The sequence below is a fragment of the Somniosus microcephalus genome, chromosome 4 (assembly GCF_052327205.1).
Source record: "Somniosus microcephalus isolate GS21.2 chromosome 4, FLI_Smic_1.0, whole genome shotgun sequence".
In the NCBI taxonomy this organism is placed as follows: Eukaryota; Metazoa; Chordata; class Chondrichthyes; order Squaliformes; family Somniosidae; genus Somniosus; species Somniosus microcephalus.
The window spans coordinates 306,552,403-306,565,438 of NC_140990.1; the positions used below are offsets into that span (position 1 = coordinate 306,552,403).

Consider the following 13,036-nt stretch of genomic DNA (forward strand, 5'->3'; position numbering starts at 1 on the left):
GGCCCTTCGAGCCTGCTCCGCCATTCAATGAGATCATGGCTGATCTTCTGCCTCAACTCCATTCACCGGCCCTATCGCCATATCCCTTGATGCCCTTACTAGTCAGAAATCTATCGACTTCTGTTTTGAATATACCCAATGACTGAGCCTCCACAGCCCTCTGGGGTAGAGAATTCCAAAGATTCACCACCCTCCGTGTGAAGAAATTTCATCTCATCTCAGTCCTGAATGGCCTACCCTTTATCCTGAGGCGGTGGCCCCTGGTTCTAGACTCCCCAGCCAAGGGAAACATTCTCCCAGCATCCACCTTATCAAGCCCTGTAATAATTTTGTATGCTTCAATGAGATCCCCTCTCATTCTTCTGAATTCAAGAGAATACAGGCCTACTTTATTCAATCTCTTCTCATACGACAGTCCCGCCATTCCAGGAATCAATCTCGTGAACCTTCGTTGCACTCCCTCTATGGCAAGTATATCCTTCATTAGGTAAGGAGACCAAAATTATACACAGTACTCCAGGTGTGGTCTCGCCAAGGCCCTATATAATTGGAGTAAGACTTCTTTTCTCCTGTACTCAAATCCTCTTGTAATGAAGGCCAGCATACCATTTGCCTTCCTAATGGCTTGCTGCACCTGCACATTCACTTTCAGTGACTCATGTACAAGCACACCCAGGTCCCTTTGAGCATCTGCATTCCCCAATCTTTCACCATTTAGGAAATACTCTGCCTTTCTGTTTTTTCTACCAAAGTGAATAACTTCACATTTATCCACATTATATTCCATCTGCCATGTTCTCGCCCACTCACTGAGCCTGTCGAGATCCCCTTGAAGCCTCTTCACAACTAACACTTGCCTCGCCATTGGTATGCATGCCTTCAGCCGCCTAGGTGCCACTCTGAAATTCCCTCCCTAAATCCCTGCACCTCTCCACCTTTAAGACTCTCCCTGAAACCCACCTCTTTGGCCTCATAATCTCTCTTCCTTTGGCTCGGCATCAATTTTCCTCATGCCTTTATGAAACACCGTGGGACATTTTTCTGCATTAAAGGCTCTATGTAAATGCAAATGGTTGCTGGCCACTGTTGGAATGCTGACATTTTTCAGCTTTCAGAATCCACCTATGTTTTCATATAACAGCTGGAAAATTGATTTTCTGCAACTTTCCAAAGGAGAGTTAGAAAAATACACAACCACAAGATATTTATTCATAATGGGGAAAGGCTTCCTCTGTGGAAATCTTCCCCCAATATTTCTCGTAATAACAAAGTATCGCAAACATTCTAGCTCCAGGGGGAGCCAGTGAGTTACAGTTATTAAGACGAAGAGGCTGTGTTGGAAGGGCGGCCGGCTTCCATTATTTGGAAAGGAAGTTGTTGCATTGTTAGCAGATGGTTTTTTTTTTCCTTCGCAGGCACAGAGTATAACTCTGTGTGTTATTGGAAAGTGTATTTCTCTCTTTGCAGGACGGGAGTAAATGTGTTTCTTTGCTTTTTGGGAGAGAATGAGTATTTCTGCGTTTCCAGGGTGGAAACTTATTTCCCTATGCACAAGAGAAAAGTTTATTTCAAATTGCAAGGATCAGTCTATTTAGATGTCATTTGTTTGGGGTCAATGGAAAGCATGGGCCAAAGAAAGGGCATTCAGCTGATTGAGTCTGCTCCATCACAAATGATGGACACTGCATATCCTTTCTCTTGAGGGAAAGCTTTTCAAATCTCCTCCAATTCCCAAAGGTAACCGAGTTAAACCCAGGATATCTACGTTACTTTACTACTGACATTATTCATGTTTCACTGGCTGTTTTCCTGCACATTACACTTCCATGGTCCCAGCAGGGCATGGAGTATTTGACCACTCCTGCCTTTATTTCTCCTTATAACCTTCTTTCTTGATATTAACCATATATTTCCCATCTTTTATTCGAATTAAATAATGAAGCATTGACTGTTTCTCTTGGGAGTTGATTGTACATCCCTTTTGGAAACAATGGAGTGGAAATTGGTTAGGGCCTATTATTGGGTGCATAACCAACGGCGCACAGACAGCAGGTGCCCCAACCAGGAGTCTAGAGATTCAACCTCAGGCCTCATTTCAATCATTTGGGTGAGCTGCCAGCACCCGTTGAGCCTCCAGAAGCAGCTCGCCCATTTCAAGAGGATGAATTTTGAGGCATTTGCTTCGCTGGCAGCAGCCCAACCAAAGGGAGGGCCTATCACGACCGGCAATGGGCCTCGGGAGTGCTTAGGAGCCGGGAGAACTCCTGCTCCTCTTGATTCCGCATCAAAATTTAAAATAAATTGTGCTCACTTTTTTGTGGGCAGCCACTGCTTAGCAGCAGGCCCAGCACCTGTTGTTGGAAGTGACCACTAGCCAGAGGCAGAGGTAATTTGGTGCAGGCTGAACTGTATATAGCAATTTGAAAAATTTACATGCAAGAGGAAGAAATTATCAAAAAATAACTAGACTGTTAAGATAAGAGCAATTATTTAAAAAATGACAAATTGAAGCATTATTAAGGTGAAATAAGGAATGTAAGAACCAAAGTACTAAAATCCAAGGGTTGTGTGTGGAGTAAGAATGTGAATATAATTGACATTGTTAAAACTGGAGACAGATATGAATTTCGTATAGTCAGATTTAAAGTGTTTACTAATGTTCTGTGTAGTTATTCTTGCTATGCATTATTATTGTTATAATTTGGATGTAAATGGTCCCGCCATTCTACAATTTCATGTAGAATTCAGTATCATCTTGTCTTGTTTCTGTTAAAAAAAAGCAAATAATACAAACAGTGCTTTTAATGAGGTACTATGTTGTTTTGTATAATAAACTGCACAAGAAAGTGCATTTTAAAGTCTTCAGTTTTGATGAAGGGTACATATTTAAGTGATATGACCTCTCTTTTCATTTTAGATAGGCTGATTGACCTGCTATATATTTCCAGCATTTCCTGTTTGTATGTCAGATTTCCAGCATTTTGATTTTGCTTCTTTTCACTTTGCTTTTTAAAATTTCAGTCAGTGTAATGTACATTTAAAATGCTTGCACTTTAATTCTTTGAAAAATATCTTTTTGTGGAAGATACCTCCACAAGGCGGCACTCTGGATCTCGAGCTACATCAGCCTGTGGAGCAAACAAAGGACCTGGAAGCTGACCCACCTGTGGAGTGGACTTAAGAAATATCAGATAAATCTGAACCGCTGCATCTCAAAAGTTATACATTGGAAGTCCCAGTTGGTAGAGAGCCTGGAAACAACTTGTGAGGTGTACAGTCCTAGATAACAGCAACAACTTGCATCTATATGGCACCTTTAATGTAGAAAATCATCCCAAGCAATATTCCCTGTAATTTTTTTTTGGCCCACGCGGCCCATTCAAAATTCCACGCATGCACGTTTTTTTCTATTTAAGAGCTGGCTCACTGGCTGCGCGGGAACTCTGGAGCGCAGCGTGGTTGCGCAGCTTAAAGGGAACACTGATCCCAAGGTGCTTCACAGAAGTGTAATCAGACATAAATGGACATTGAGCCAAAGGAGGAGATATTAGGCATAGTTACCAAAAGCTTGGTCAAATAGTTGGGTTTTAAGGAGGGTCTTAAAGGAAGATAGAGTCAAGGAGAGGTTTAGGGAACTCCAAAATATGGGACGTAGACAGTTGAAGGCTAATAGTGGGACAAAGGGAGCGAGATGTGCAGGAGGCCAGAGTTGGAGGAATGGAGAGTTCTGGGGGGGGGGGGCGGGGTTGTACGCCTGAAGGAGGTTACAAATACAGGGAGGGATGAGGCCATTAAGTGATTTAAACATGAGGATGAGAATTTTATATTGGAGCCATTGGGAGACCAAGAGCAAATAGGAACAGGAGTAGGCTAATCAGCCCCTCAGGCCTGCTCCACCATTCAATTAGATCATGGTTCCATATCCCTTATCTAACAAAAATCTATCAATCTCAGTTTTGAAATTTTCAATTGACCTAGTCTAAACAGCTTTTTGGGGGCGAGAGTTCCAGATTTCCACTACCTTTGTGTGAAGAAGTGCTTCCTGGCATCACCCCTGAACAGCCTATCTCTAATTTTCTACGGTTATGCCCCTGTGTTCTGGACTATACTGGAGGAAATAGTTTCTCTCTATCTACCATATCATACCCTTTAATCATCAGAAACACCTCAATTAGATTACCCATTAATCTTCTATCTTCTTAGGCAGTCCCTCGGAACCGAGGATGACTTGCTTCCACATTAATAGAGTTCTCAGGTGACTGATGAGTCCAATGCGGGACCTACAGTCTCTGTCACAGGTGGGGCAGTCAGTGGTTGAAGGGGCGGGTGGGTGGGGTGCTTGGGTTGACGTGCGCTCCTTGCGCTGCCTGCGCTTGGCTTCTGCTTGCTCCCGGCAAAGAGACGCGAGGTGTTCGGCGCCTTTCCGGATGCTTCTCCTCCACTTTGTGCGGTCTTGGGCCAGGGATTCCATCTTCTATACTCGAGGGAATACAAGCCTAGTCGATGCAAACTGTCCTCGTAATTTATCCTCATAATATAACAATGTAGGTCAGCAATGAAAGGGGTGATGGTGAGTGGGACTTGTTGTGGGATAGGATATGAGCAGCTGTGTTTTGAGTGAGCTGAGGTTTATGGAGGATGGGAGGCTGGCCAGGAAAGCATTGGAATAGTCAAATCTGGAGTTGACAAAGGCAAAGATAAACTTCAAACAGTATCCTTCTCAGATAGGTTCCAGGACTGATGGAAGATAGTCAAAGCTGTTTCCAATATTAGACCAGGTCCATCTTAAGAATGGAGTCATAAGTTAAACCTCTCTAGACAAAGTGGGAGTTATTGAACTGTGCAGTTGTTGAAAAGTCATCTGAAATCCAAGATCAGAAACCAAAGTTCCATCGACATCAAGCCAATTCACTGAATGAAGATTAGGCATAAAAGAAGTTTAACATGTCCTTTAGAAGTTTGACTCTAGAAAAGCTGCTAGCCCAAAGGCATAGGAGCTCATGTTATCAAAGCTTTTTCTCAGGAACTGTCGTAGTTGCTTCCCTGGCTCATTTATTTTAACAGGCTCTGCCAGAAATATAAGAAACATTATGTTCTTTAACAAGAAAGGATCATTCGCATACCTTTATAACAGAACAGTATCTTTACTTCTAATTACCTCAAAGCTTATGAAAGCAATAGTGAATAAAAAGTTGTTGAAACATTTCCATTGCAACAACCTATTATAGACAACTGAAAATCTGAATCTCTTTTGATGGTACGGTATTCTGATCTCACTGAGAAGTTGCTCCAGTTCTCCAGATGATTCAAACAATAAATGGACATTCATGTTATTGTAACATCTACAGAATTGTCCTTCTCATTGCTGTTTGTGGGACCTTGCTGTGCGCAAATTGATTGCTGAGTTTGCCTACATAACAACAGTGACTATACTTCAAAAAGTAATTTATTAGCGGTGAAGTGCTTTCTGGCGTCCTGAGGATGTGAAAGACACAATATAAATGCAAGATCTTTCTTCTCTATAAAATAAATTTAAATAATGGAAATGCCACACTGGCGCAGTGCAAGCGTTCTTCTGAGATTGGAGCAGAGCAGAGTGACCTTTGTTGTGCTATACCTAACCTGGGAGTACTCAATGGTGAACATGGTAGCTTGAAATGGGAAAGTATTCCAGTTTCTAATTCTAGCTTGACAAGACCAAAAGTGACATTGCGATGACTCTCACTCTGAGAAATCAACAATGTATTTTGAATCAGTCCAACTCAATTTCATCATAAATCTAAATATTTGCCTGATGTTGACAGCTGTATATTGAAAGTAACTGTATTTGAGGCTCTGTTTAATCTTGGTATTCCAATGTGATTTGAAGAAAATAGTTTTTATTTATCTTATTCACGAGTAGTTGGGGGGGGAGGGTGGAGATGTGATGAGAAGATCAATATGGCAGTGGTGGTAGCAATGAGGATAGTAGTGGGGAATGATCACTCCAGACAGGACAAGTCTCAATCACTATGGTTTAAAAATGAAACCTAATCTATAACTTTTGAAAAGAAAGACATTTCATTTGTCTGAATGGGTTGGCAAGGTGCAGGGCTGGCAACATAAAGGAAATCTTAGCACAGTTAATTTACGATTACAAAGAGTGAGATGTAGCGCCTTTCATGGCCACCGGACATCCCAAAGCGCTTTACAAAGTGTAGTCACTGTTGTAATGTCGGAAACGCAGCAGCCAATTGCGCACAGCATGGTCCCACAAACAGCAATGTGATAATGACCAGATAATCTGTTTTAGTGATATTGATTGAGGAATAAATATTGGCCAGGACACTGTGGATATCTCCTCTGCTCTTCTTCGAAATAGTGCATGGGATCTTTTATGTCCACCTGAGAGAGCAGACAGGGCCTCAGTTTAATGCCTCATCCGAAAGATGGCACTTCTGACAGTGCAGCACTGCACTGGAGTGTCGGCCTAGATTTTTGTGCTCAAGTCGCTGGAGTGGGACTTTGAACCCACAACCTTTGGACTCAAGACGTGAGGGCACTACCAACTGAGCCACAACTGACGCAAAATAAAGGACATATTAACAAAGTTAATTTACAATTACAAAGAGTGAGATGTATCACAGGCCCATTTAAAGAAATGGAACTGTGTTCATTTTTTTAAAAAGGTGCTTATAAGTCTAGAAAAGGCTACATTTTAAACCAATTTGACAGCTGTAAGACTTACTACCATCTAACATTTCCTATGTGGTCTTAGGGGCCTTGTCATCGCTTAAAGAAGACAGAGCTTCTGAATCTTGAGGGAAACTTGGTGAGGGCGAGAGACTTCAACCACAGGAGGTGTTGGCACATTTACTGGCTACCCAAGGCTGCTTGAATCCCCAGAAAGCTTTGGGTGGTCACACACACCCACAGTGCACTTGTTCTGTTTTGAGACACATCAGCAAAACTGTGCAGCGGGGTAATGAGGCGAATGTTTTAGAAAAATCTGGGCTGGGTTGGGGTGGGGTAGAAGGTCTTGCCCAGCTAATCTGCATGGTTGTGTTGTGTTGTGCAGTGTATGTACTGTGTATTCAGCAATGTTGCTGAACATCCAGCGCTGCACTTGACTGGCCCTGGTGCTGGTGCGCGCGCACCCCCTCCCCCCACGTTGCTGGAGGCGCGCGCGGCTCCCTGGGATTGCTGCTTTAATGTCCGCCATGTTTGCCGTGGCGCATGTCGCGGACCGACGGCCAAATTTCGCTTTCTCGGGCTCGGCTCGGTCGGCATGAGGGGCATTTCGAGGAGCGCCCTACCGAGCCAGGGGACGGACTCCTTAACTCGCGTCCATGAGCGGCTCCGGGCGTCCCGCCGCCGCCGCCGATTTAAGACTGGTTTAAAACGCCATCTTTGTGCCAGTGAGGTCGGCGTTTTTTTTTGTGTGTGCTGTGTGTGCGTGTAACCTCACGGCGATAAATTTTTCTCTCTCTCCGCACACACAAACACACAATGAGTAAACTCTCGTTCCGAGCGCGGGCGCTAGACGCCGCCAAACCGCTACCCATTTACCGGGCGAAGGATCTGCCGGATCTTCAGGATTGTGTGTCCATCAACAGGGCCGTGCCGCAGATGCCGACCGGTATGGAGAAAGAAGAGGAGTCGGTGAGTGAGTGAGGAGAGGGGAGGGGAGTGGGGGGCGGGGAGACAGGGAGCCGCGGCCGTTCGCGCTCTACTCACTGCGCAAGCCTCGGCCGCCATTGCTATCGCTCTCCCAGCGAAAGGGCGTTTTTGGCGCGGAGATTTGAAATCAATTCAACTTTTTTTATTTTTAAAATTAATTTTTTTTGAAGGGGGGGAACCGACCGATGCCATTAAAAAAAAAACCCGAAGAACTTTTTTTTTGTTTGTCTTTTTTTTTAAAGACGCGTCATCTATGAGACGCTCGCTCTCCCACACGATATGGGACTTGACGGTTTTAGTCGCTTTTTGAATAAGTCCCGCCTCTGCCTCCGCCCGATTGGCTGAGCCTCCCTGTCAATCCTGCTCGCTCGCCGCCGATTGGACGGCCGCGAATGACCGCACCGGCCCGTGTGGTCCCTGGTGTTGGAATAAACACTGATTCCACGCGGGGGTTTGCGCGGCCAGTCTTGTTTACCTGTCACTCCCGGTGTCTCCTGATCGTACGTTTTCGGAGCAAAGGCTGAATTATTTGGTTTACCAAAACTGATGGCTTAAACATAATTTTTTAGCACTTTTGCCAATATGAGGAGAAAGCAACTTTGCAGTGCTTGTCAACGTTTCTTGGACTAAGTTTTTGATCCAATGATACCATGCCATGTTGCAGACGCCTCTTACATCTTTGCAGAATGATCCACGTCCGTGTACTCTTTTGATGCATGCTTAAAACAAATAAGCTGTAACTAATATAATTCAAATAAAACTTAACAAATTAAATTAAAATTTGGTTCCCGGTGGTGATAATGCACTCCAGTCCCCGCGGCGCCCACCGGTCGCGGTCCACGTCCGTGTAATGTTTACATTTTATGCAAATATAACTTGGCGACGCCGAACATAATATGGTACTTTTTCTGATTTCTGGGAGTCAGTATCCATATTTATACCTCGTTGGAGATCGGTATTCAGTGACACTTGTTCAGAGGTGTACTCTTTTTTGATAGGTACATAAACAAATTGACTAAATTAATAAAACTTTAAATAAAACTTAACAAATCAAATTATAATTTTGTTGTCCGAATTGATAATGCACTCCAGTCCCTGTGGCGCCCACCCGTCGCGGAATGCCTCAAGCGTGCCAGCGGACACCGCGTGCTCCATCTCCAGGGCCACCCGGGCGCGAACATGGCCGCGGAAGAGAGGCAGGCAATTGGGCCGAATGACCCCCTTGTTCAGAGGTGTAATGTTTCTGGAGTACAGATGACAGACCGGTCAAGAAAGAATAATTACATTGTGCACTTACAAATTCTTCACGACGCTAATTATCCTATGTAGTGGAGTGAATTTGATGAAACATGACATTAAATGGCGATATACTGAAAAATCAAATACAGACTGACGAATGAGACTACACTGGGGTGCAAATAGTAACGATGCAAGTACATAAGTGATAGCAGGAATAGGCCATTCGGCCCTTTGAGCCTGCTCTGCCATTCAGTAAGAGGGAGGGAGGGAACGTGACATGTCAGATCTATGACCTAGCTGTATGCCTGGAAAGATATAAACCTGCCCCATAGATGATTTCTTTGCAGCAGATCTGAGGCAGGTGGAGTGGAGAAGTGTTTGGGGTGCCCTCTGCTGCGTCTTCACTCATTTCCCGCTGGTGTAGAATGTGCCCGCTCATATGTGAGTCATTGTGTGTAAACAAATTAAAATAAGGAAAATACAATTCTCCGATACATTTTCTGGCATTCATGTCAGCTGAATTCTGGACACAAGGAACAGCCATTAGGCCAGTGTTGAAAGTTTGGCAGAGAGGGCCTGAAAATTTTGCTGGAAGCCAGGGCTTGTGTAAGCACTTGCACAGGTAGGTATGCGCAGGCTGAAGAAGGGGGAAGAACATCGTCACCTGATATTCAGTGGGATTGACGACTGGGGAGCTCATCTATATGTAAATAATCTAGAGGCTGGGATGTTGACCGTAGTCGAGAGCTCATCACCATGGTGGGCTGAAGTTCTGCCTCCCGAAGATGCGCCCCGATCAGTAGGGAGATGGAAAGTCTGGACCACAATAGCTAATTTCTGTATGCGTGTATTAGGAGCAGTTACTACATTCCTTTTTCCTTTGAAAAACATTAAAGGTGTTATTTTCCAGGTTAACATTTTTTTCTCTTGCTGTGTTCATCCATGGCGACGTCCTGCAGTATATGCATTTCTCAAAAAAGAAAAAGATGAGCCTAGATACATAAACATTCGTAGCATTGGAAACTTTTTAAATAAATATTTTACAGTCATCACATACCCTACAATTAAACATTTGTTAGTTATTACCTAAATGAGAAAATCATTGTTCTGTGGCAATCATATAGTTGCATCATCACATTTCCTGTTGCATTTCATAGTCTCACAATCAGTTTTTATATGTGTATCCAATTTTTTCCACTCTTTGGATCACATAAACATTTATTCTGTCCTAATGAAATTTCTTCCACCTAATTTGCTGCTTTGCACATTATTGTACATAAACAAGGAATCTAAAGGAAATCTGCCTAAGTGAACCAATCGAAACATTCCAAAAAAATCTTGAGTCCTTTACTTTGCCATCTTTGAATTTTCATTTTAAGAAATTTCTTATGTTTAAGCTTTTCAGACAATATATACACAAAAAATATCTGTACACTTAACTTTTGTATTCTGTGATTATTTCATTAATGGCCCGTATTTTCCGATGGCGGGCTTCCCGCGGGCGGAGGCCTGCAATCTGGAAAAATCTACGCCCTTACCTGAGGGCTCCCGGGACGCACACGCTTCCGCTCCTGGGCCTCACCAAACTTGAAGTGCGCAGGGCCCATGTATCCCAGGGGCGCAGGTAGTTCGCAGCGTCCCTGGGATCACGTGGGCCATGGGGAGCCAATCACAGAAGGGAATCTCCCTTCATACACTTGACAGGAAGACCTGTCAAATATATGAATGGAGATCACCCCAAAAACATAGTAAAACATTTAATACATTTTTAAAAAAATCACTTTTTAAAATGACTTGAAATTACAATAAATTAAATATTTTAAACATTTTAATTTTTTGAAAAAAATAATAAGGGCTAAAAACAAACTTTTTAAAAAGTATTTTTTAAATGATAAATCAGTGATTTTTTTTTTTAATTACTTTTTTCAACTCTTATCCTGGTAAAAGCAGGCCTTACGCCTGCTTTTTACCAGGCATAAGAATTGTAAGGGTTTTCTGTGGGCGGAGGGTCTCCAAAAAGCGGAACTATCCGCCCGCAGAGACCCTGCTCCAGGGCAGCCGGAGGATCTGTCAAGACCATTCTTGACAGATCGGAAATGCCGGTTTTCAGCGCATGCGCTCTGCATGCCTGAAACCAGCATTTGCGATGTCCCTACGGGTGGGTACACAGCGTGTATCCACCCGTAGGGATCGGTATCTCTGGGACAATATTTTCCCCTTAAGATGTCATTGTTGCCGGAAGATGTTTGTTGCCGAATGGGCTCTTGGAGATTCTTTCCTGAATTTCTAGTTCCACTTTTCAGTGTCCATATGCTCACCTTTCCTGTACCATCCCAGAGCTACTCATGACGCTCTCAACTTGCCTCCTGGTGGGTTCCTGGTCATCAGTTGGCTTTAAGATATGCACTTGTTATTTGCATTAATGGTTTAATAATTATTATGTGGTTAAACAATCCAACAAATGGTAATTAATATTCCAGACTATTAGCTCAAATAGTACTACATGTAATCTGTGGAGCCTGTGTATTTCAGCAACTATAAATATAACTGAATTGTCAAAGTGGCAATTCTCTCTTTCTCTCACTTCCTCCCCCCAACCCCAAGGCAAGCCCATTTCCATTCAAGCCAGTCTATAAACCAATGTATGTCACTGAATGAGTATGGCCCACTGATGTTATCTCAAATCCCCCTGCCCATATATTTTCAACTGTTTGTATTGTGTTTACTAACGCTGATGGTTTTCATGTTTAAGTTAAATTATGTACTCCATATGTTAAGTCTTGCATGTAGTGTGGACTTCCTGTGTCATACAATATTAGCTTCGTGTAAGCGTTAACACTTGCTTCCTGTATCATCTTCCACCACACTTTGTTGCAAACACCCCTTTTGTTATTGAACCTAATACTGACTCATCGTGAGTGATACAGCAGATCTGCTCTCTATTATATGTAGATACTTTTTCATATTTAATTTTTTTAAATTCTTGGCCACCATTCTAACTTGTATACAGGAAACTTTCTGGTATCCGGCACGGACGGGACCGACGTGTTGCCGGTTCACCAACAATTCCGGATAACTGGATGCTATAGTAAAAGATACGGAGCTCAGAGCTCTGTATAAAGCAACAAACCCTGTGCAACAGCTTCAAAACAATCGGCACAAGTTGCAAGCGTCTCTGTAGCTTAGCAACAGCTTCAGCTACACCCTTGCACAGCAACAAATGGAGTAAAAAAAGTAATAAAAGTAAAAAAAAGCTACCTGAACCGACTCCTGAATTTTGCCGGTGGATAGAACGTTCCGGTTATTTCGGGGCCAGTTAATCGAAAGTTTCCTGTATCTAATTTACCCAATTAGATAGCACGGTGGCATAGTGGTTAGCACTGTTGCCTCACAGCGCCAGGGACCCGGGTTCGAATCCGGCCTCGGGTGACTGTGTGGAGTTTGCACATTCTCCCCGTGTTTGCGTGGGTTTCCTCCGGGTGCTCCGGTTTCCTCCCACAGTCCAAAGATGTGCAGGTTAGGTTGATTGGCTATGATAAATTGACCCTTAGTGTTAGGGGGATTAAATACGTTGGTTTACGGGGATAGGGTGGGATATGTGTTGGCATAGGGGTTACGGGGATCGGGTGGGATATGTGTCGGTGCAGGCTCGATGGGCCGAAATGGCCTCTATCTGCACTGTGGGGTTTCTGTGATTCTGTGAATATGCCATCAAAATAATACATTCATCATTACATCTGACGGATTCCTATCCTCCGACTCAATTTGAGCAATGTCATGGAAGAGAGTGAGTGTGTGAGTGTGGGGTTTATAAACAGAAAATGCTGGAAATACTCAGCAGGTCAGGCAGCATCTGTGGAGAGAGAAACAGTTAATATTTGATGACCTTTGTATGTTGATACCCGATTAGTGATATTAATGGGAAATGTATTGTGGAACTAAAGAACTGTGTGCTTTATTTTGCGTTTTGATATAAACACATTTGCCAAATTAAAGTTTACCACTAGTTAAAAATTGCTGGTCACAGGTGAACTGCATTGTAATGTTAGTTTTTTTTTGTAATATCGCAATAGTTCGGGTTAGGGATGGGTACATACAGTTGGTATTTGTATTGGCAAGTACTACAGTCATGAGCTAA

General features: G+C 43.2%; 1 protein-coding gene across 3 annotated transcripts in view; it reads left to right on the forward strand.

The window, feature by feature from the left end:
* The first annotated feature begins 7,168 nt into the window (after positions 1–7,168).
* epc2 (enhancer of polycomb 2) overlaps positions 7,169–13,036 on the forward strand; it is an 80,358-nt gene continuing 74,490 nt past the window's right edge. For 2 of the 3 annotated variants that reach the window (XM_085986687.1, XM_085986686.1), the window contains exon 1: positions 7,169–7,641. In XM_085986687.1, the coding sequence (XP_085842813.1) occupies positions 7,489–7,641 (153 nt within the window). In that variant the 5' untranslated portion in view covers positions 7,169–7,488. The remainder of the gene's footprint in view (positions 7,642–13,036) is intronic. The other variant, XM_085986688.1, reaches the window with a different exon arrangement.